This window comes from Oncorhynchus clarkii, chromosome 20, assembly GCF_045791955.1.
Source record: "Oncorhynchus clarkii lewisi isolate Uvic-CL-2024 chromosome 20, UVic_Ocla_1.0, whole genome shotgun sequence".
NCBI classification, from domain to species: Eukaryota; Metazoa; Chordata; class Actinopteri; order Salmoniformes; family Salmonidae; genus Oncorhynchus; species Oncorhynchus clarkii.
The window spans coordinates 36,156,121-36,178,242 of NC_092166.1; the positions used below are offsets into that span (position 1 = coordinate 36,156,121).

Below are 22,122 nucleotides of genomic sequence, written 5' to 3' on the forward strand. Positions count from 1 at the left end.
TGGGGGGGGGGGGGGGGGGGTTGTGAAAAAAATGGGTTCCCCGCTGAAAAAGTTTGAATACCACTGTTTTAGAAGGTAAATCTCTTTTATAAAACACACAAACACTTTTTAAAATGGTATTAAATGCGTTAATTTTTTAAATTGTATAATCTGCCTTCCTTTTGCTGGACCCCAGAATGAGTAGCTGCTGCCTTGGGGGATCCATAATAAATACAAATAAAATACACTCACAGTTGTGTTCTGAAGATGACAGTGAGCATAGAGAAGCCGATGGATGCAGCTAGGCCGAGGTCCAGGTTCAGTAAGATAGTACACACCAGCGTTACCAACCACACCAGCTAGGGGACAGCAGAGACACAGGTAATCAGTATGGGGAATATCCAGGAATCAGGGTTTCTCAAACCCTATTTGAGTCATATACGTTAATCTCAAGTTAGGATGCATGTTTTAGGATAGAAATATGAAGTGTATAGATGTGTTATTCACCACTCGGACTCCCGAGTGGTGCGGCGGTCTAAGGCACTGCATTTCAGAACAAAAGGCGGCACTACAGTACCGGGAAGGATTCCAGGCTGAATCCCATCCAGCTGGGATTGGGAGTCCATAGGGCGGCACACAATTGGCCCAGGGTCGTTGGGGTTTGGCCAGGGTAAGCCGTCATTGTAAATAAGATTTTGATGTTATCTGACTTGCATAGTTAAATATAGGTAAAATAAACAAATAAAACTGCTCACCAGGTCAAACTTATTGCTCTTCCAGAGTTCAGGAATGTCTTTAAACTGCATAAAAAGGCCTCTCAGGTTCACAAGCACTATACAGGCCAGGACAGCCTAGGGGACACACAAACACTCATCAGATCAGTGGTGTTGTCTATGTTTGGATGGTGTGGAGGTGATGTAGACATAGATACCTTGGGTAGCTCCTCAAACAGTGTCCCCAGTTGCAGAATGAAGATCAGCACAAGTACTGAAGAAATCAGCCCCACAACCTGACAAAATGTACAAACACACACATCAGTTAGTGTGCACGTGTAGGTAAATATTAACAAGTGGAGATACGTGTATGTGCATGCATGAGTGTAGGTCTTTGTGTGTTACCTGTGTCTTGCCCCCAGTGCTATCCTGGAGGAGGGTACGGGGCGGAGAAGCGGCAACAACGTGGCATTGAAAGAATCCTCCCACTATGTTACAGAGACCAACAGCCACCATCTCCTAGAAAGAGAGAAAGAAGACCAAGAGAGAAAAATAGTTTGAAAGAGAGGGGGGAGATTAGAAGAATGGAGAGGCTCAATTAAATTGGGGTTTATTTACTTGTGGCCACCCCCAGTAAATAAGTCCTAGTCCTTATTCAATGATATATTCAGTATTTTTTTCATAGCTGCTGGTGTACTTCTCCTTCATTCTTGACTGAACAGCGTGTCGGCCATTAAACATTCAGGATCAGATAGCTTTAAGCTGGTACAGACACTATGTGTTCCCTTCCTGTCTCACTCCTTCAGAGCAAAGCAACCCCAAGCACATGCCTCTGTTGGTCTGCCTGCATGCCAGTGTGTGTGTGTGTGTGTGTGTGTGTGTATTTCCCACCTGGTTGCTGTCCACAGTGTAGCCGTGTTTTTGGCCAAAGATTTTGCCCAAGGAGATGTTAACGGCATATCCCACTATGCCAACTGCGAATGCGTCACCAACTATAGAACCCCACAGACTAACGTCAGGTGAACTGGGAGGCTTTAGTCTAAGGATAAAGAGGAAAGGGAGATGGGGAGAAGACAGGAGTGGAGAGGAAGAGAAGGAGAGATTAAAGTGGACAGGGGGAGGAAGGGATAGAGGAGAATGTGGTTCAAAGACACTGTAAAAATGTATCTCATTGATTACTGCCTCATCCAGACCCCTCCTCCTTCCCCAACACATCCCCTTGACTCTTGCTGCTGGTAACAAGTGTTGAAACATGTACACAAACAAATAATGATATTGGTGTTTAATTGTGTATCAATGCAAAGGCTTAGTTATGATTGCTCAAAGTAACCTAAATGATAAACAAAGTGATAAAGGACCTGTATGCTACCTAAGGTAAAGCCATGTTATGAAGAAAATGATTTGATACTTGAAAGAATGAAATTATCAATTTACACCAGTGACAATGATCAAGCTTATGAATACTGTATCCTCCATTCAGATAAGCTGTATTCAACAGCTGATAGTAGCAGTTGCCACTTCTTACTGTAACTTTTGTCTTTGGCAGTCCTGCAATCTCAAGACCATGCAGAATCAGCTAAAACACTTTTTTTTTACCATAATTTAAGTAGGCAAGTCAGTTAAGAATTTTTTTTTTTTTTTCAATTATGGCCTAGAAACAGTGTGTTAACTGCCTGTTCAGGGGCAGAATGACAGCTTTGTACCTTGTCAGCTTGGGGATTTGAACTTGCAACCTTTTGGTTACTAACCACTAGGCTACCCTACCACCCCACCCTGACATGTCCAAAACTGCCTCAGCAAATCTTGATGAAACAGGTTGACATTTACTGGCTGTTGATAATTGTTTCACCTCTTCGGAGGTCGGATGGTATCACCGTACCCCATCCGTCCATGATTAATATTTGGGCGGATGACGTGATAAAATGGCCTGAAGTTTTGTATGGGGACATTTTTCATTACTTCATGCTCTTCTTGGGAGTGGATGGTTCCACTACGAAAAATGACCTCCACAGTGGTAAGGTGGGCCGAGAGGAGGAAAAAGGATTGGTATTTTTGAAGGCCGATGTTCAGCCCAGACAATATCTTACCACTCTGCTTGGGTACTTGTATCCAACAACGGATCAGTAGAGATGGCTGAATTGAGAATGTCATGATTGGTTATGGTTACATGTATTTGTGGATCAACAGAACTGCTGTATTAATGAGGGAATCTGTAAGTATCCTGTCAAATCTCATGTTGGTGAAGCAAGGTAGGATTATGGAGGCGAGGTTTATCCAGGTGAGTAGGGTCACATTCTGACCTTAGTTCCTTTGTTTTGTTTTAGTATGGTCAGGGCATGAGTTGGGTGGGTTGTCTATGTTAGTTTGTCTATGATTTTCTATTTCTGTGTTTGGCCTGGTATGGTTCACAATCAGAGGCAGCTGTCAATCGTTGTCCCTGATTGAGAACAATATTTAGGTAGCCTGTTTTCCATTGTGTTGTGTGGGTGGTTATTTTCTGTTTAGTGTTGTGTTGCACCTTACAGGAATGTTTATTGTTTTGTTTTCAGTGTTCATTAAAATATGAACATTTACCACGCTGCGCATTGGTCCTCCTCTCCTTCCCCAGACGACAAGCGTTACAGAACCACCCACCAAGAAAGGACCAAGCAGCGTGGTAACGGGCAGCAGCAGAAGCGGCCGGAATCACAAGAATCCTGGACATGGGAGGAGATTCTGGACGGCAAGGGACCGTGGGCACAGGCTGGAGAATATCGCCGCCCTAAGGCTGAGCTGGAGGCAGAGAAGGCAGCACGGCGGCGCGGCTGGAAGCCCGAGAGGCAGCCCCAAAAATGTATTGGGGTTGGCACGCGGGGAAGTCAGGTAGGAGACCTGCGCCAACTACCCATGCTTACCGGAGAGCGAGAGGGACCGGGCAGGCACCGTGTTATGCCGTGAGGCGCATGGTGTCACCGGTGCGTGTGCACAGCCCGGTGCGATACATTGCAGCGCCTCGTATCGGCCGGGCTAGAGTGGGCATCGAGCCAGGTGCCATGAAGCCGGCTCAGCGCATCTGGTCTCCAGTGCTTCTCCTCGGGCCGGTGTACATGGCACCAGCCTTACGCATGGTGTCCCCGGTTCGCCAGCACAGCCCAGTGCGGGCTATTCCACCTCGCCTCACTGGCCTGGCTACGGGGAGCATTCAACCAGGTAAGGTTGGGCAGGCTCGGTGCTCAAGAGCTCCAGTGCGCCTTCACGGTCCGGTCTATCCGGTGCCACCTCCACGCACCAGCCCACGCACCAGCTCAGTCAGCCAGGAATTGGTATGTTTTGCATAGGACTGAGAGAAAGTAAGGTGTTCATCTGGACTCACAGCAAGTTGTCATCCCTGTCCCCTATGATAGGGGCTACACAAGGGTGCGTTCTGAGCCCTCTCCTGTACTCGCTCTTGCCTCCAACTCAATCATCAAGTTTGCAGACGACACTACAGTGGTAGGCTTGATTACCAACAACGACGAGATGACCTACAGGGAGGAGGTGAGGGCCCTCGGAGTGTGGTGTCAGGAAAATAACCTCACACTCAACAAAACAAAGGAGATGATTGTGGACTGAAATGGTCCAACCACACAGACAGCATGGTGAAGAAGGCGCAGCAGCCGCTCTTCAATGTCAGGAGGCTGAAGACTTCGGCTTGTCACCAAAAACACTCAAAGATTTACAGATGCACAATCAAGAGCATCCTGTCGGACTGTATCACTGCCTTGTACAGCAACTGCTCCGCCCACAACCGTAAGGCTCTCCAGAGGGTAGTAAGGTCTGCACAACGCATCACCGGGGGCAAACTACCTGCCCTCCAGGACACCTACACCACCCGATGTCACAGGAAGGCCATAAAGATCAAGGACAACAACCACCCGGGCCACTGCCTGTTCACCCCGCGATCATCCAGAAGGCGAGGTCAGTACAGGTGCATCAAAGCAGGGGCCGAGAGACTGAAAAACAGCTTCTATCTCAAGGCCATCAGACTGTTAAACAGCCACCACTAAAATTGAGTGGCTGCTGCCATACATGTAAAAAATGTATCACTAGCCACTTTAAACAATGCCACTTAATATAATGTTTACATACCCTACATTACTCATCTCATATGTATATACTGTACTCGATACCATCTACTGCATCTTGCCTATGCCGTTCTGTACCATCACTCATTCATATATCTTATGTAGATATTCTTCATTCCTTTACACTTGTGTGTATAAGGTAGCTGTTGTGAAATTGTTAAGTTAGATTACTAGTTGGTTATTACTGCATTGTCGGAACTAGAAGCACAAGCATTTCGCTACACTCACATTAACATCTGCTAACCATGTGTATGTGACAAATACAATTTGATTTGATACACAGATCTCTGCAGAGGCTGTCCTGAGGTTGAAGGCATTCTACTTTACACACATGCTGCCATTTATTGTTGAGGAGCATCAGGCAGGCAGATTGTCAGTGACAAATATATGCAGCTTTGTAGACATATGTAGTCAGATGTCTCTCCTTTTTGCAGTTACTATTAACAAATAGTTGTTTAATTCAAAAGCCTGACTTAATGCATCAACAGTCACACTATTGTGGAAAATGTGTTTATGGCTTTATGTTTATTAAACAAATAATTAAGTCGAGTTGTAATAGAATTAATTGAAATGTATTTAACGTAACTTTTGACACCACTTTAAATTCATATTCAGATATCGACCCTGTGAATGCCATTTGACTGGTCCGTTCATTCAGCATCTTCATGAATGATCTCACAGGTTCAGGTTACACAGGGCAGCAAAGTATTTTGTCCATTTTAGATGAGAGGTTGATTGGCACTGTCTGTGAGATTAATCTAAACCGTTTTAGCCTTTGAATTACGTGTTTCACATGAACCCTCACGTTAGCTTTCCGTCGTGTACATGTGGTATCCTCTGACAGTTGTGTGCCTCTTTTTGTGAAGGCTGGAATTGTTCATTTGACCTTCCTGTCATGTATCAGATCCCAGATTGTGAAGCCCCGGTCAGCCATGACCTAATCACCTGGACAGAGGTATTCCGGGAACCCAGAGTCCGATGTTATATATTTACCTCCATATGCTGAGGAGATGAACATCAATGGCCACCAGGTACTTGATAGTGTTCTGGGCGTAGTAATGGCTGAATGACTCTCCCCTTGAATCCATATTCTTTCACTTCTGTAAAGCAATTTCTGAGCAGTCAAAAATGCAGGTTGTTCCTGGGTAGTGGTTGATAAGACATTGTCGCATTGTAGCATGAATGGTTTCCCTTGGTAGCCATGGAATGTACTCTTTTCCTTTTCCTTCATGTCAATCCAATAACTAATCACTCGACTGACAATACTCTGGGAAACACCAAACCTTTCTGCTAGGTACTGCTGCAGCAAGTTGAGCTTCAGCTTCATCAGTGTCATCAGGAGTTGGTCTGTCAAGTCAGTCCAACTGAAAGCTGCCTTTGTAGAGGGATAGAAGATGTTCCTCCAGGGTAGAGAAGGCAGCGAGAGACACGCCTGTATGCAGTCGACAGAGTGCTTCGTTCCTCAGCAGGGTTTTGGAGAGAGGTGCTGCTGGTCACTATGTCCCTGCCTCACAGGTGGTGTGCTTTACATGATCACCTGAGCTGTAGTTGTGATCACTTAGAGACGGGTCTTCCAATTGGGTTTGGTCATCCTTCGCTGAAGGCATATCCATTCCTTCTATCTGTGTTGGCCAATCCCCAATTTCAATTTGGTGAACACTTGAGCCTGTTGTGTCATCTGTTAAGAAACCAGTATGGTTTGTTAAAGAAGTCAATGGACGATTAATAACAAAACCGTCCAATAAAACTCCTTATAATATTTAATAATCATAACAATTTAAACTTCTACTTCTTCTAGTGCTAGCCAGCGAGACACAGGTCGAATCTTCCGGTGAAATTGGAGGGCGTGCAATTAAAATAAATAATCGTAAAATTATGGATAGTAAACATTTAAAAGCTTAAATTCTTGTTAATCTAACTGCATTGTCCGATTTACAATAAGCTTTACAGCGAAAGCATGCCATGCGATTGTTTGAGGATGGCGCCCCACATCAAAATATTTTTCAACCAGCACAGGCTTTGAAAAATCACAAATAGCAATTAAATATTCACTTACTTTTTGAACATCTTCCTCTGATTTACAATCCCAAGGAACCCAGCTACAACATGCATAGTCGTTTTGTTAGATAAAATTATTCTTTATATCCCAAAACTTCTGTTTAGTTGGCGCCATCGAATTGAGTAATCCACTCGATCAACATGCAATAAAAGGAATCCAAAAAGCTACCAGTAAACTTTGTTAAAAAAAAGTCAAACTACATTTCTACTAAATCCTCAGGTACCCTAAAATGTAATTAAACTAGAATATTTTATAAGGAAAGAAGTATGTTCAAGAGAAAAGTAAAATTAGCAAGTGCGCATCCTCTTCGTTGCGAGTTCACAGACTGATTTCCAACTCTGACTCCCAGTACTAAAACTCAAAATTCTTCCTCGTTTGGGAAGACACAAGCCTGAAACCTTGAACAAAGACTGTTGACATCTAGTGAAAGCCATATGAATTGCAATCTGGGAGCTGGAATTGCATAGGACCCATAGCTTTCCATTGAAAGAGCATTGGCTCTCAAAAACAAAACATTTCCGCTTGGTTTTTCTTTGGATTTTCTCCTACCAAATCAATTGTGTTATAGTCTCATACATTATTTTAACATTTCCACAAACTTCAAAGTGTTTTCTATCCAACGGTACCAATTATATGCATATCCTGGCTTCTGGGCTTGAGTAACAAGCAGTTTACTCTGGGCACATCAGTCAGACAGAAAGTGGAGAAAAATAGACCCTAGCCTGAGGAGGTTTTAATTACATATAAAATGTGAGCTTTTAATATTGAGTTGTTGAGGAAATGTGTATATTATGAGACTGCTTAGATAGAAATGTAAGAGGGAGACACAAAATGAAAGCAGGCTGTAACGACTGTCTTCGGGTGAAAGAGAGGAGGACCGAGATGCAGCGTGAATATAATCCATATTTAATGGGAATACTTAAACAATGAACAAAAACAACAAACCGACAAAATGAACGAAGACGATGCAGTCCCGTAACGTGAACACTAAACACTGGCACACAGAAACAGGTACAATCACCCACAAAATACCCAAAGAATATGGCTGCCTAAATATGGTTCCCAATCAGAGACAACGATAGACAGCTGCCTCTAATTAAGAACCAATCTAGGCAAACATAGACTTATAAAAACACCCCCATAAACATACAAAACCCCTAGACAAGAAAAAACACATACATCACCCATGTCACACCCTGACCTAACCAAAATAACAAAGAAAACAAAGAATACTAAGGTCAGGGTGTGACACAGGCAAACTGATCAAGCGTTTGGCTTACCTATCACTGATGACTGCCTGACCAACACCCGATGCTTCTTCATCAGTGGAGCATCGTAGCCAAGCCATTTTTGGGGGTAAGGATGCTCCACTGTAGGCTTCTTGTAGGAGCACACAAAGGGACGTTTTGGTGATTTCTTTAGGTTCAATGCTTTGAACCAGAGCCGCAAAGACTCTGCGTCTTTAGAAGATGGATGCAGGTCGCATGGGGCTCCACAGGTACATTCAGATCGACGTAGAGGTTGGTGTTCAAAACATTGCTGTTGTAAAAATTGCCTCTTCATCCAATTCTTGAGACAGTCTTGTACGGAACATATAATGCTTGTCAAGTTGATCAATTTTAGGATTTTGTCAGTGTAAAACTATAAAGCTCTCAACTAAAAGTACCACTTTGCATGCGCTAGCATTGCACAAATGTTGCCGGAAATAGAAATACAATTGCCACGATCACTGTGACGTTCCAGAACAAGGCGAATAGGATGACTCTTTCCCAATGAACTACACCATATCACCTTCCCCTATCTTCCCTCTCCTCTTCTCCTGTGGACTCAACTGACCTTAGATCTCCCCTACCCACGCATAAACACTCACCCTTTGGGGATCTGTCCGATGACGGCCACTTTGTATAGGCTGTGCAGTTTGCAGTAGTAAGAGATAAGTGTTGCTACTATGATCTGTAACACACACATGGACACACAAGTTACCATGCTCACAAAAACACAACATCACCTGTCCTGTTGTGTACATGTGTATTTGTGAGTAAATCATTATTTCAGACCCCGTGTGGCTTTGCTGTGTTCGGAATCCATGCACAAAAACAGGCCGATTATTTAACACAACTAATCATTTTACCATATTTTATTGGATCAATGTGATGAACTGGGCACATGCACACAGAGAGACACACACACTTCTCTTGATGAAATTACAAAATTATCTGCAAATATGGAAAATTAGGATTAACCACTTTCTGGCATTTACTCTATCAGCCAAGGTGACAGGTTGCCCTCTAGTGGTTTTCACTAGATATGTCGTTCAAGAGACCAAAAGAGAGGAATGAGGAGCAAAAGACTTGAGGATGATTGTATGACAAATAAACAGAAACACACAGAGATGTTAGATGTAGAGCAGGGTTTCCCAAACTTGGTCTATGTGTTTGTTTTTTCCCTAGCACTACACAGCTGACTCAAATAACCGAGTTTGTTAACCCTGGTGTAGAGGACTTACCGTTATGAGTTCTATTGGAACGGGCACAGGCATTTTCTTCTCATAGTAAATGTTGAGTTCTTTGACCGCTGTGAGGACCGCCAAGGCCACTAGAGTTACCACCACGGCCGCAATGTTAGTCTCTGGCAGATGTCTACAGATATCTATTAGGAGCTAGAGAGAGAGAGAGAGTTTCTGCATACATGCAGCAGTTGGAAAAGATTTACGACTTTTGTACGTGTGAATCATCTGTTTCCGTGTGTGGATGTGTTGTGTGCACTCACATAGACCTGAGACAGCGGTCCGGAGAAGCGTCCAACGCGGATTCCAAAGAGGCTTGGGAGTTGGGAAAGTACCACCTGTATACCTGCTCCTGTCATGTAACCACGTACCAGGGGATCTGACAGGAACGTCACCACAAAACCAAACCGAATCATGCCCAGCAGAAACAGAAAGATCCCACTCAGAAAAGTGGTGCTGGCTGCTATCTGTACTCTTAAGGCATCGCGGGCTACTACATCTAGAACTTGAGTCCCATTGGTTCCATTTAGACTCATGAAGTTACTGTTTGGGGCCAGCCTCTCTGTCGTGGTGCCTATCATGATGCTGGTCACAGCAAATGTGCCTGAGGGAACACACACACATTACACACACAAAATCATGGTAGGGAAATCATTAGCATATTCCTTTGACCAAATTATATTACAACTTTCAAATTCTCTCTTTCTCCTTCCACACTCTGTCTTGCCTATGGAGATGTGTCTGGAGGTGCCAAAGATGCAGTACATGAGTACAGGATAGAAGGAAGTGTAGAGGCCAAACACTGGGGGCACAGAGGCCAGCAGAGCATAGGCCAAACCTGGGGTAAACATTAAAGAAATGTCAGTGTTCATAGACTTCACAAAATACCTAGTTATCATATAGTATTTTCAGCCCAAAGAGATGCAACACTAACTTGAGATCAACTTGTGTAAATCAAGCTTTCACGTACCTCAGGCATTGGTATCAATGAAAGATTTACATGTGGTTACATGCAGTGGCTTAAAGTACTCAGTAGTGTAAAGTACCACTTAAGTAATTTATATGGGTAGGCCTATCTGTGCTTTAATATTTACATTTGTCACATCTTTTACTCAACTACATTCCTAAAGAAAATAATGTACTTTTTAAACATTTACCTTCACCACCCAAAAAACTGGTAACATTTTTAATGCTTAGCAGGACATGAACTATCCAATATATTCACTTATCAAGATAACATCCCTACTGCCTCAGATCTGGCAAACTCACTAAACACAAATGCTTCATTTGTAAATTATGTCAGATTGTTTGTTTTTTTATGCTGCTGTCTGGTTGGCTTAATATAAGCATTTAACTTTACTTACTCTCAAGAAAACAATTGGTACTTTTGAACTTACAGTAAATACATTTTAAAATAAATAGTTTAGACTTTTACTCAAGTAACTGGTTAACTTTCACTTGAGTCATTTTCTATACATTTTGGTCAGGTAAGACTATTTAGTACTTTTCCCACCATGTATTGTTGATTTCAAGTTAGGATTGGGCCCTGTATGTGTGTTCAAACAGTAGAGGTGGTACAGACCCATAGGCAGGTGCATGATGCCAACGCTTATGCCAGATATGAGGTCTCCCAGTGCGTCTTGTCTCACTGAGTAACGAGGCAGCCATGACAGGATAGGTATAAAGCTCAGCACAGAACGCTTCAGCTTGGGCACTGAACACCTGCGACCAGGGGGAAGAGTTGGAGAAGTGGAGAAAAGAAAAATACATTTTTGTTATCCATTTGTGACAACGGATGTGTTTCTGCTGTGTGTTGAATAGGGCATGCAGGCAACTCAGCTCCTTGAGTGCCACAGTGAGTGCAGGGTTTTGTTCCATTCCATCCCTTACACTTCTAATTAAACTAAACAGGAGTCTTAGAGCTAGGCTGGAACATTAGACAGCACACATGATGGCAATTCAGGACCAGGTTTCAGCTCCTTTAGTGGCACATAGTGGCCTGGGAACACTGTGCCATAGGGCTGTAGTTACAATTGAGGCGGGAAAGGGAGTAAGCCTACATAGGATTTTGAAAAAAGGTGAAAATCTACAATCACATTGACCATATTCTTTTGGGGAAGCACAATTAATTCTGAGTTTGAGCATATCAAACTATTTAATAAGATGTGTACGCTCAGATTTTGTATAAATCACTTACGCTGCTCATGGTTTGAAGTCCACAATGAGGTTGTAAGGCAGGGTTCCCCAACTGGCGGCCTACTGGCCGAATTTGGCCCACGAGTGGTTTTATTTGTCTTATGTCAATAAGACACAAAAGACTATAAAAACACCAGGAAAACAGCTCCAGTGATTTACATTTTTGAAATCTGTTCAAGTATTCCCACTCATAGTATAGTGACATGATCGTATAAAATGCAAGAAAGTTTTGAAATTATTATGCTTTAGTCAAATATTATATCTGTTTGCGATTCTTGCGGTCAAATTGACCATCCGACCATCCGCCTAGTTCAGTGGTTCTTAACCTTGTTGGAGGTACTGAACCCCACCAGTTTCATATGCGCATTCACCGAACCCTTAATTGGAAAAAATCAAATACGATTTTTTCAAATTCAAAACATAGGTCTATATTTTACTGGTGCACAAAATGAACCGTGCATCAACATCACTGTGTTCAAAGAACAAAATCATCAAAACATGATTTTCACACAAAAACATAATAATGAATATTTACTGCAAATCAGTGTGACTTCTGCTGTTGCCTTTCAGAGACCAGTTCAGAAATGCGCGGCTTCACCTTGGCAAGTGCCACTCTCATGTCATTTTCGCAACAAAGTCTGTTCCTTTTCTTCGTTTTTATGTCCAGCATCCTCGAAAAGGATTGCTCGCAAAGATATGTTGTAACAAAACGGTATGAAAATCTCCAGAGCTTTCTTAGCAATAACAGGGTACGTTACCATTTGTTGACACCAAAACGTTGAAAGCGTTGTTGTTCTGAAGAGTTGCTGTTGAACCTGTCTCTGCTGAATTTAAATGATTTCATTGAGGTATTCATCATTGACATCTGTTGTCTCAACACTAAACGTGAACGGCTGTCTCACCCATGCTGGATATGACTCTCTTGTAGGGAAGTATCCGTCGAGAGACTTTGCAAGCTCATCTAAGTGCGTGGCAATTGCTTGCTTCAGTTCCGCGGGTACAGAAATGTCTCCGATTCCAGATACATCATCGATCTTACTTACACAGTTGTCCAGCAGGGGAAAGTTTGTGAAGTTATCGTTCTCTGTTTGTCGTTTCCATAATGGTAGCTTTTTTTGAAAAGCCTTCAGGTTTTCCTCCGCTTCGTTGATGTTGACTCCACCGCCCTGCATCTTTTGATTGAGAGCTGCGATGATATCAGCCATGTACTCTAAAATGAGAATGAACTCAACATTTTGGTGCTCTTGCAAAAACAGGGCAAATTCCACACGCACAGCAAAAACACGATTCAGCACCTGTCCCCGGGATAACCACCGAACATTAGAATGGTACAGAAGTACCTAGAATTCAGAGCCCATTTCTTTACACAGCTCACTGAAGATGTGGTGCCTCAGAGCACTAGTTCGCTCATAGTTCACGCATTCCACTACAATTTTTAATACTTCTGCCAGTTTTGGAGGCAAGGTTTTTGTTGCCAACGCAAGCCTGTGCAGAATACAATGCGTAACAATGATGTGTGGTGCATCGGCTTTCACTAGCGCACCAAAACCAGACTTTCTTCCCAGCATGACTGGAACTCCGTCCGAACAAACTGCAGAAACCATATCCCATGAAAGATTGTTGTCTTTGAAGAAGTCATCCACAAGTTTCTTCACATCGGCTGCCTTAGTTGTTGTTGTAAGAGGCTTACAAAGTAAAAAATCTTCCTTTATCACGTCGTCTTTCACATAGCACACGAATACAGCAAGCTGGCTTAGATTGGAAACGTCTGTGGTCTCGTCGAGTTGAAGGCTGAATTTTGCCGGGCTTGAAGTCTTTGCTCATGTCCTCTATTCTGTCGCTGATGGTGTCATTTGAAAGAGGAATTTGGGATAACTTAACTTCAGCCTCTTTTCCCAGCATGATATTCGCCATCTTCAACACAGCTGGTTTTATGAGGTTTCACCAATGGTGTGTGGTTTGCCCTGCTTTGCGAAAAGCAACTTCGTACGATGCTGTGAGGATCGGTTTGTTGATGGGTACAAAGCCGATAACAGGCAGAGTAGCCTTTTCATCTAATCTGGCTCTCTTCACCTTGAATTCAGCGAGCGTTGTGTTCTTGTATTTTCCATCTCCATGCAGCTTAAGGAAGTGTTCTCTTAGTTTTGCCGGTGCTAGACTAGAATTGCTTGACATTGCAAATCATGCAGTTAGGACGCTGACTCCCATCACCTTCCGTTATACATGTGAATCCATATTGTACATATTCGTCCGACCACTTTCTTTTTTTGCTCGACATAGTAAGTATGAAGGGATTAAAATATTAAGAAAGAAATCACAAGACGTACCTTCACGACAGTCACAAATCGACTACTGAGCGCACCAAATTCCCTGCAGCACAGATTGGCCAAGCGATGTAGCGTGATCACCTGCAGCCAATGATGGCCAAGCAGGGCGTGTCATCACGAATCAAATGAGTCGGATGTGTGTCTTGACCTCTGCCGAACCCCTGGGGTTCGATCGAACCTAGGTTAAGAACCACTGGCCTAGTTGATACGTGTTCTATGGGTTGAGCTACATGGTGATGAACTTAGAGATCAGCCATTTAAAACCAGCAAATGTTTTTGCCGCTTCTGCCATAGACTCCTGGTCAAGTCCCGTTCTGAAGCATTGTAAAACCAGACGTCTTGATACAGGAAGTGCCGGCTGGTAGACGAGACTATTACTTTTTTAAGACAGCAGTAACTTTGGGCTATTTACTATCTTAAACTAATGTAACTGTGTTTATTAGTGTGCATGCTGAAGGCAAGAACACGCTCGATATCTTACATAGTCTTATTAGGTGTGCTTGCTGAAGGAAAAGCACCACTTTAGATTTCTATCTTAGTCTTACAATTCTAAATAAAGTTTGCTTTGCTACCACAACAGAAGCATCGCATTAGTGGAAACCAAGACTGTTCTCGGGGCAGGCCTGGTTGTAGCTAGATATGTTCAAGTTGCGTCTGGGACAATTTTAGCTAACCCTAACCGGGGTTAACTTTTACTAACCTGAATATAACTCTCCTAACCTGCCACATTATTCTCCTAACCAACCACGTTAATTATTCTAACCTGCACTGTTAGTTCTCCAAACAAAAAGTCACTTCTGCTAGTCAAAACTGGCAGACCTGGCCTGAGAACAGACTTGGTTTTCACTAATGCGATACAGCCACAATCATGTCCTCGGATTTCTCAACACAGATGTATCAACGTACGAAAATGTTTGCAATTTCAGGAGAAAATAGAATGTCTATGTTGCACAGTAATATCGCCATTTCTAACATTCTTATAGTTTATTTTAGGTATAAGGAGACTCTTCGTGATTCCTTAGTGAAAGTTATGAAATCTGAAGACACATTAAACTGATCATATTCACTCTTTCAAACAGGAAAGGTGCAATTTGCAGATATCGCTCTGTCATTTCCCAGGTTACTAAAATTCGAATAGTTTGCCTAAATTGAGTTTGTGGCACAATGAACCATGTATAGTGTTGAGAATCATTGAACCATCTAAACTGCTGTGATATTCCTTTTCAATAACCCCAAAACATTATATTTTCAGCTGTTTGAAGCTCCTGTACCCAAAGTAAAAGATGTCAAAACGAAACTTAAGAACGGGAAGCATAGAAATAGTGCACATAGAATAGACTTGTGTTCAACATGAAAGACAGATCTATAACTCAGGTTTCTATGTGATTTGGTCAAGTCGCCCGAAATGTTACATATTACAGGTGTGTGAATCCTCTTTCTTTGCCTTTTTAGTGCAATAAACACTAAAGAAGTTGCTGTTATGCCTGTATCGACATACCCAAAACCAATGAGGAAGTCTGCAGTGTTGAGAGCGGTTCTATGAAACCAATCAGTACACCAACAAAAGCTCTCAAACGTGCAAACCCGCTCTTAAATTTTATTCAGTTTGACTAGATTGCTTGCATACAGATTTTTATATTGTGTATACTTTTTAATCTAAAACCAATAAAGATTTGCAGAAAGTAGCCCTTTCCCACTCACATTCCCTGTCATCCTGTATTCGGGTTGAAAATGGCACATTTTTTCATTGATTAGTGCCTAAATTGGAACGCAGTAGCTGTACAGTAACATCCTATGCATGACGTAGGAATTCAAGTTCTCCACCTCACAGCTCTGTATGAGTTTAGACTGACAGCTGTTGTGCAACAAGAAGATGCCCCTATTCCTCCCACTAATTGGGCTACTTTTTCACATTTGTTGTTGTCTGGGTAAGGGAAATGCTGTACATTGAGAAGAGTCAATGTGTTATAAAAGATGAGACATTGAGGATTCTAATTAAGACCGTGTTGTCATACAATCAAACCACACACCCATGAGTGCAAATGTCTACATCACATTTCCATATTTGAAAACTCATGTAATTTACAGTATCAACGTTTATGATTGTTATGCTTAATCCACAGTTGCAAGGATCTTATACACTGGGTTGTCCTGAACCGAATGAGCATGTGTTTGTCTTATTGTGAATACAATTTGCTGCGGAAAACGTCACTTGAATGCTCTCATGACTCCATTCTATGTGCACAAAAATTACAATCTGTTTCTCTGAATTGCCTTTTGAAAGCCTACCACTGTAAGATTGTATTTTATAACTTAGCTAGCCATGTCCGCAATAGAATAAGCTTTCAAATGATGCCCACGTGCTCATGCAGCGATGACATAACTCCTTTGCATAGAGTTATCAGGCTGTTGATTGTTGCCTGTGGAATGTTGTCCCACTCCTCTTCAATTGCTGTGCGAAGTTGCTGGATATTGGCGGGAAGTGGAACACGCTTTTGTACACATTGATCAAGAACATCCTAAACATGCTCAAAGGATGACATGTCTGGTGAGTATGCAGGCCATAGAATAACTGGGACGTACACCTTCCACGAATTGTGTACAGATCCTTGCGACATGGGGCCATCCATTATCATGCTGAAACATGAGGTGATGGCAGCGGATGAATGGCACGACAATGGGCCTCAGGATGTCATCATAGTATCTCTGTGCGTTACAATTGACATGAATAAAATGCAATTGTGATTGTTGTCCATAGCGTATGCCTGCCCATACCATAACCCCACCGGCACTCTGTTCACAATCAGCAAACCGCTCGCCCACACAACGCCATTCATCCTGTCTGCCATCTGCCCGGTACAGTTCAAACCGGGATCCATCCATGAAGAGCACACCTCTCCAGTGCGCCAGTGGCCATCAGTTACGACGCCGAACTGCAGCCAGGTCAAGACCTTGGTGAGGACGATGAGCTTCCCTGAGACAGTTTGACAGTTTGTACAGAATTCTTTGGTTATGCAAACCCACAGTTTCATCAGCTGTCTGGGTGGTTGGTCTCAGACAATCCTTCAGGTAAAGAAGACGGATTAGGAGGTGCTGGGCTGGCGTGGTTACACGTTGTCTGCTGTTGAATATTGAATGTACAGCCAAATTCTCTAAAACGACATTGGAGGTGGCTTATAGTAGAGAAATTAACATAAAAATCTCTGGCAACAGCTTTGGTGGAAATTTCAGCAGTCAACATGCATATTGCTCCATCAAAACATTGTGTTGTGGGACAAAACTGGACATTTTAGAGTGGCCCTTTATTGTCCCCAGCATAAGGTGCACCTGTGTGATGATCATGCTGTTTAATCAGCTTCTTGATATGCCACACCTGGTGGATGGATTATTTTGGACAAATGCTCACTAACAGCAATGTAAACAATTTTGTGCAACATTTTTGGAGAAATATAATTTTTTGTGCTTATGGAACATTTCTCAGATCTTTTATTTTAGCTCATGAAACACCTTACTTGTTGCGTTTATATTTTTGCTCAATACCCACTCAAAAAGACAGCCAAAAGTTTGATAAATTCCCAATGTGTCACTGTGCTTTTAACCATTTTAAAGCACAACAAAGTTCTGTGCAGATTAGTAAAGCCAATGTGATCTCCACAGACCTGCAACCTTTGCATGCTCTCTTGAACATGCACGCTTTCTAAGATTACATAGGAGGACATTTATAGTTACAGTAAACTTAAAGACAAATGTGTCCATGGATGTCTTTCTAATTTTAAGGTTGAATAAATACTGTTACAATAGTAAGATAGATAGTGTAAGTAACAACCACATTTTCCAGGAGATAGACACATCTGATATGGGCAGAAAAGCTTAAATTCTTGTTAATCGAACTACTGTCCAATTTGAAGTAGGTTTACAGTGAAATTGCGCCTAATCTGGAATAATACAATTTTACCTTTTTAGTGCATTTCAAAGATGAAAAAAACCCTCATGTTTTTTCTTTTTATTATCTTTTACCAGCTCTAACGTGTTTGAGCTACATTAATTTCACATTTCCACAAACTTCAAAGTGTTTCCTTTCAAATTGGAAAAATGATTTGCATATCCTTGCTTCATGACCAGTTATATTTGTGTATGACACTTTATGCGAAAATTGAAAAAAAGGGTCCGATCCTCATTTTTCTTAAAACTGCATTGCTCGTTAAGGGCGTGTACTGTAAGTAAGCATTTCATGTATCTGGTTGAGAGAATGCCAAGAGTGTGCAAAGCTGTCATCATTCAAAGGGTGGTTTCTTTGAAGAATCTCAAATATACTTGAATTTGTGTAACACTTTTTAGGTTACTACATGATTCCATATGTGTTATTTATAGTTTACTATTATTCTACAATGTAGAAAATAGTAAAAATAAAGAAAAACCCTTGAATGAGTAGATTTGGCCAATCTTTTGACTGGTACAGCATACAAAAAGATTAACTCAACATGTAAAGTGTTCTTCCCATGTTTCATGATTTGAAATAAAAGATCCCAGAAATGTTAGATACGCAATAAAATGCGTTGTTGTGCACACATTTGTTTACATCCCTGTTAGTGACAAATGTATCCTTTGCCAAGGTAATCCATCCACCTGACAGGTGTGGCATTTCAAGAAGCTGGACAAACATCATGATCATTACACAGGTGCTGGGGACAATACAAAGATACTCTAACATGTGTAATTTTGTCACACAACACAATTGCACAGATATCTCAAGTTTTGAGGGAGCGTGTAAATGGCATGTTCACTGCAGGAATGTCCAACAGAGCTGATGTCAGAGAATTTAATGTTCATTTCTCTACAATAAGGTGCCTCCAACGTCGTTTTAGAGAATTTGGCAATACGTCCAACCAGGCTAAAAACCGCAGACCACATGTAACCATGACAGCCCAGGACCTCCACATCCGGCTTAGTTACCTGAAGGATCATCTGTATGTAATAAAGCCCTTTTGTAGGGGAAAAACTCATTATAATTGACTGAGTCTGGCTCCCAAGTGGGTGGACTTATGCCCTCCCAGGCTCACCAGTGGCTGCAACCAAAGATTAGGGCCAAATTATTTTATTTAAACTAACTCAGTAAAATCTTGAAAATGTTGCATGTTGCATTTATATTTTTGTTCAGTATATAAAGTGCATTCGGAAAAGTATTCAGACCCCTTGACTTTTTCACATTTTGATACGTCACAGCCTTATTTTAAAATATATTAAATGATGTATTTTTCCTCATCAATCTACACGCAATACCCAATAATGACAAAGCGAAAACAGGTTTTTACAAATTTTGCAAATGTATTTACTTAATTATTTAGACCCTTTGCTATGAGATTCATCTAAGATACATCCTGTTTCCATTGATCATCCTTGAGATGTTTGTACAACTTTATTGGAGTGGTAAATTCAATTGATTGGACATGACTTGGAAAGGCACACATCTGTCTATATAAGGTCCCACAGTTGACAGTGCATGTCAGAGCAAATACCAAGCCATGAGGTCGAAGCAATTGACCGTAGAACTCTGAGATAGGATTGTGTTGAGGCACAGATCTGGGGAAGGGTACCAAAAAAATGATGCAGCATTGAATGTCCCTAAGAACACAGTGGCCTCCATCATTCTTAAATGGAAGATGTTTGGAACCACCAAGACTCTTCATAGAGCTGGCCTCCTGGCCAATCGGGGGAGAAGGGCCTTGGTCAGGGCCCTTGACCAATTATTCCAATGGTCACTCTGACAGAGAACCTACCAGAAGGACAACTATCTCTGTAGCACAATCGGGCCTTTATGGTAGAGTGGCCAGACGGAAGCCACTCCTAGGTAAAAGGCACATGATAACAACAGTGCCTCTTCAACCTCAGGAGGCTAAAGAAATGTGTCTTGTTATCTAAAACCCTGACAAACTTTTACTGATGCACAATCTAGAGCATCCTGTCAGGCTGTATCACCACCTTATACGGTAATTGCACCGCCCTCAACCGCAAGGCCATCCAGAGGGTGGTGCGGTCTGCACAACACATCACTTTGGGCAGACTACCTGCCCTCCAAGACATCTACAGCACCCGATGTCACAGGCCAAAAAGATCATGAAGGACAACAACCACCCGAGCCACTGCCTGTTCACCCTGCTATCATCCAGAAGGCGAGGTCAGTACAGGTGCATCAAAGCAGGGACCGAGAGACTGAAAAACAACTTTTATCTCAAGGCCATCAGACTGCTAAACAGCAATCACTAACTCAGAAAGGCTGCTGCCTACATAGAGACTCAAATCACTGGCCACTTTAATAAATGGATCACTAGTCACTTTAAACATTGCCACTTTAATAATGTTAACATATCTTACATTACTCCTCATATACTGTACCTTGTACCATCTATAGCACCTTGCCTATGCTGCTCAGCCATCGCTGATCCAAATATTTATATGTAAATATTCTTATTCCATCCTTTTAGATTTGTGTGTATTAGGTAGTTGGGAAAATGTTTGATTACTTGTTAGATGGCACCAGAAGAAATGGCAGCAGTTTTACGGGGTACATACTACCTCAATCGGGCCGACCAACCAGTGCCCCAGCACATTGGCTATCCTGACTAACGGGCCATCTGCATTGTGTCCCGCCACCCACCAACCACTCTTTTATGCTACTGCTGCTCTCTGTTCATCATATATGCATAGTCCCTTTAACCATATCTACATGTACATACTACCTCAATCAGCATGACTAACCAATGTCTGTATGTAGCCTCGATACTTTTATAGCCTCACTACTATATATAGCCTGTCTTTTACTGTTGTTTTATTTCTTTACCCACCTATTGTTCACCTAACACCTTTTTTGCACTATTGGTTAGAGCCTGTAAGTAATCATTTCACTGTAAGGTCTACCTACACCTGTTGTATTTGGAGCATGTGACAAATAAACTTTGATTTGATTTGAATTCAACATATTAATTAATAACTTGTAGAATAAATGTGAAATCAACAAAAGCTTGAAGCCCTAGGCCTATTTTAAATGTTTTTGTTGAATCCTGGGTTGAATTCAAATGATAGCTATTGAAGACATAGGCCTAATAAGCATGATTGATATATGATTGATAAAGTATATTTACTTTTCATTTGCTCTGTTAAATCTACCCTTTGAAATGAATCCGATTGCAGTAGTGAATGTAGAGTTTTTAAGTGGAGACACATTTATGCAAGGTTTGTCTATGTTGAAAATTGGTTACCATGACATAATCCCGTTGTTGAAATTTCACCCTCTAAATCAGTCTACATTGATGACTTTTGCAAATCCAATGTATTTTACTAAATTCCACATCACAATACGTTGACAAATTACATTGAAACAACATTTATTCAACCAGTTTGTGCCCAGTAGGATGTTACTATCTTACCTGAGGGAATCTTTCACCCGCTCCTTCAGGAGAGGTCTGGTGGAGTGAGTCCGTCTTCTGGCCAACTTGTCCAAGCAAAGCTCGTTCATAACATCCCTCTCCACGTAAAACTCCCCAGCCCTCTGCTCCTCAACTCCCATGGCTGTCTTCCAACACTGAATGTCTGTGTGTTTATTGCTTTGTGTGTCTCTCTCTTTTCTTTCTGTCTATATCTCTTTGTCTGTCCTTCTAGTCTGAAACAGTGTACAGAGTCTTGTTCCAAAACAACAGAGGTCTCACAATTATCAACAAACTGTCAAACACCCTGATAAGAGGTACAAAAAAGCTACTCTGAGTGTACTCCTGGCTGTGTCTTTGTTTGTATCTCAGTTGGACCTTCCTCATACCTGGGTGCAGGACACAATCCCTAATATTCTGGTTCGAACAGAGACTTGGCTGACTGATTCAGTCTCGGATAAGGACATTGAGATTTGTGGTTAAAATATCTTCAGGTGTGATATATTGTAAAAAGGGAAAGGAGTGGCTGTTTATGTACAAACAACAAACATGGCATCATGTTGTCTAAATATTACTGTTCCCAAGAAAATTAGCTGGTTATAGTAAAGCCAAATAAACCCAAATACACATTTATTTGTTGCTGGGATTTACCACTGTGATTACTGAAAACAACATTGCAGTTAGTTACAGTATGGGATCTTACTTTGAGACAGGAAAATAATCCTGCAGCAACAGGAAATGTGAATTGTAATAAATGTGTTCATACATTTTTCGGGAAGGGAAAATCAAGTCTGAAAATTCATAGGAAATTACAAACT

At 41.8% G+C, this 22,122-nt stretch overlaps 1 protein-coding gene across 1 annotated transcript in view; it reads right to left on the reverse strand.

Annotated features, from left to right (window-relative positions):
* LOC139376313 (solute carrier family 26 member 6-like) overlaps window positions 1–21,755 on the reverse strand; it is a 36,111-nt gene extending 14,356 nt beyond the window's left edge. Inside the window, exons 1-11 of the mRNA XM_071118702.1 lie at window positions 21,308–21,755; window positions 10,943–11,082; window positions 10,088–10,198; window positions 9,624–9,964; window positions 9,361–9,513; window positions 8,725–8,807; window positions 1,584–1,731; window positions 1,098–1,211; window positions 911–988; window positions 735–830; window positions 232–338 (exon numbers count right to left, since the gene is read on the reverse strand). Of these exons, the coding sequence (XP_070974803.1) occupies window positions 232–338; window positions 735–830; window positions 911–988; window positions 1,098–1,211; window positions 1,584–1,731; window positions 8,725–8,807; window positions 9,361–9,513; window positions 9,624–9,964; window positions 10,088–10,198; window positions 10,943–11,082; window positions 21,308–21,447 (1,511 nt within the window). The 5' untranslated portion in view covers window positions 21,448–21,755. The remainder of the gene's footprint in view (window positions 1–231; window positions 339–734; window positions 831–910; window positions 989–1,097; window positions 1,212–1,583; window positions 1,732–8,724; window positions 8,808–9,360; window positions 9,514–9,623; window positions 9,965–10,087; window positions 10,199–10,942; window positions 11,083–21,307) is intronic.
* Window positions 21,756–22,122: the final 367 nt, after the last annotated feature.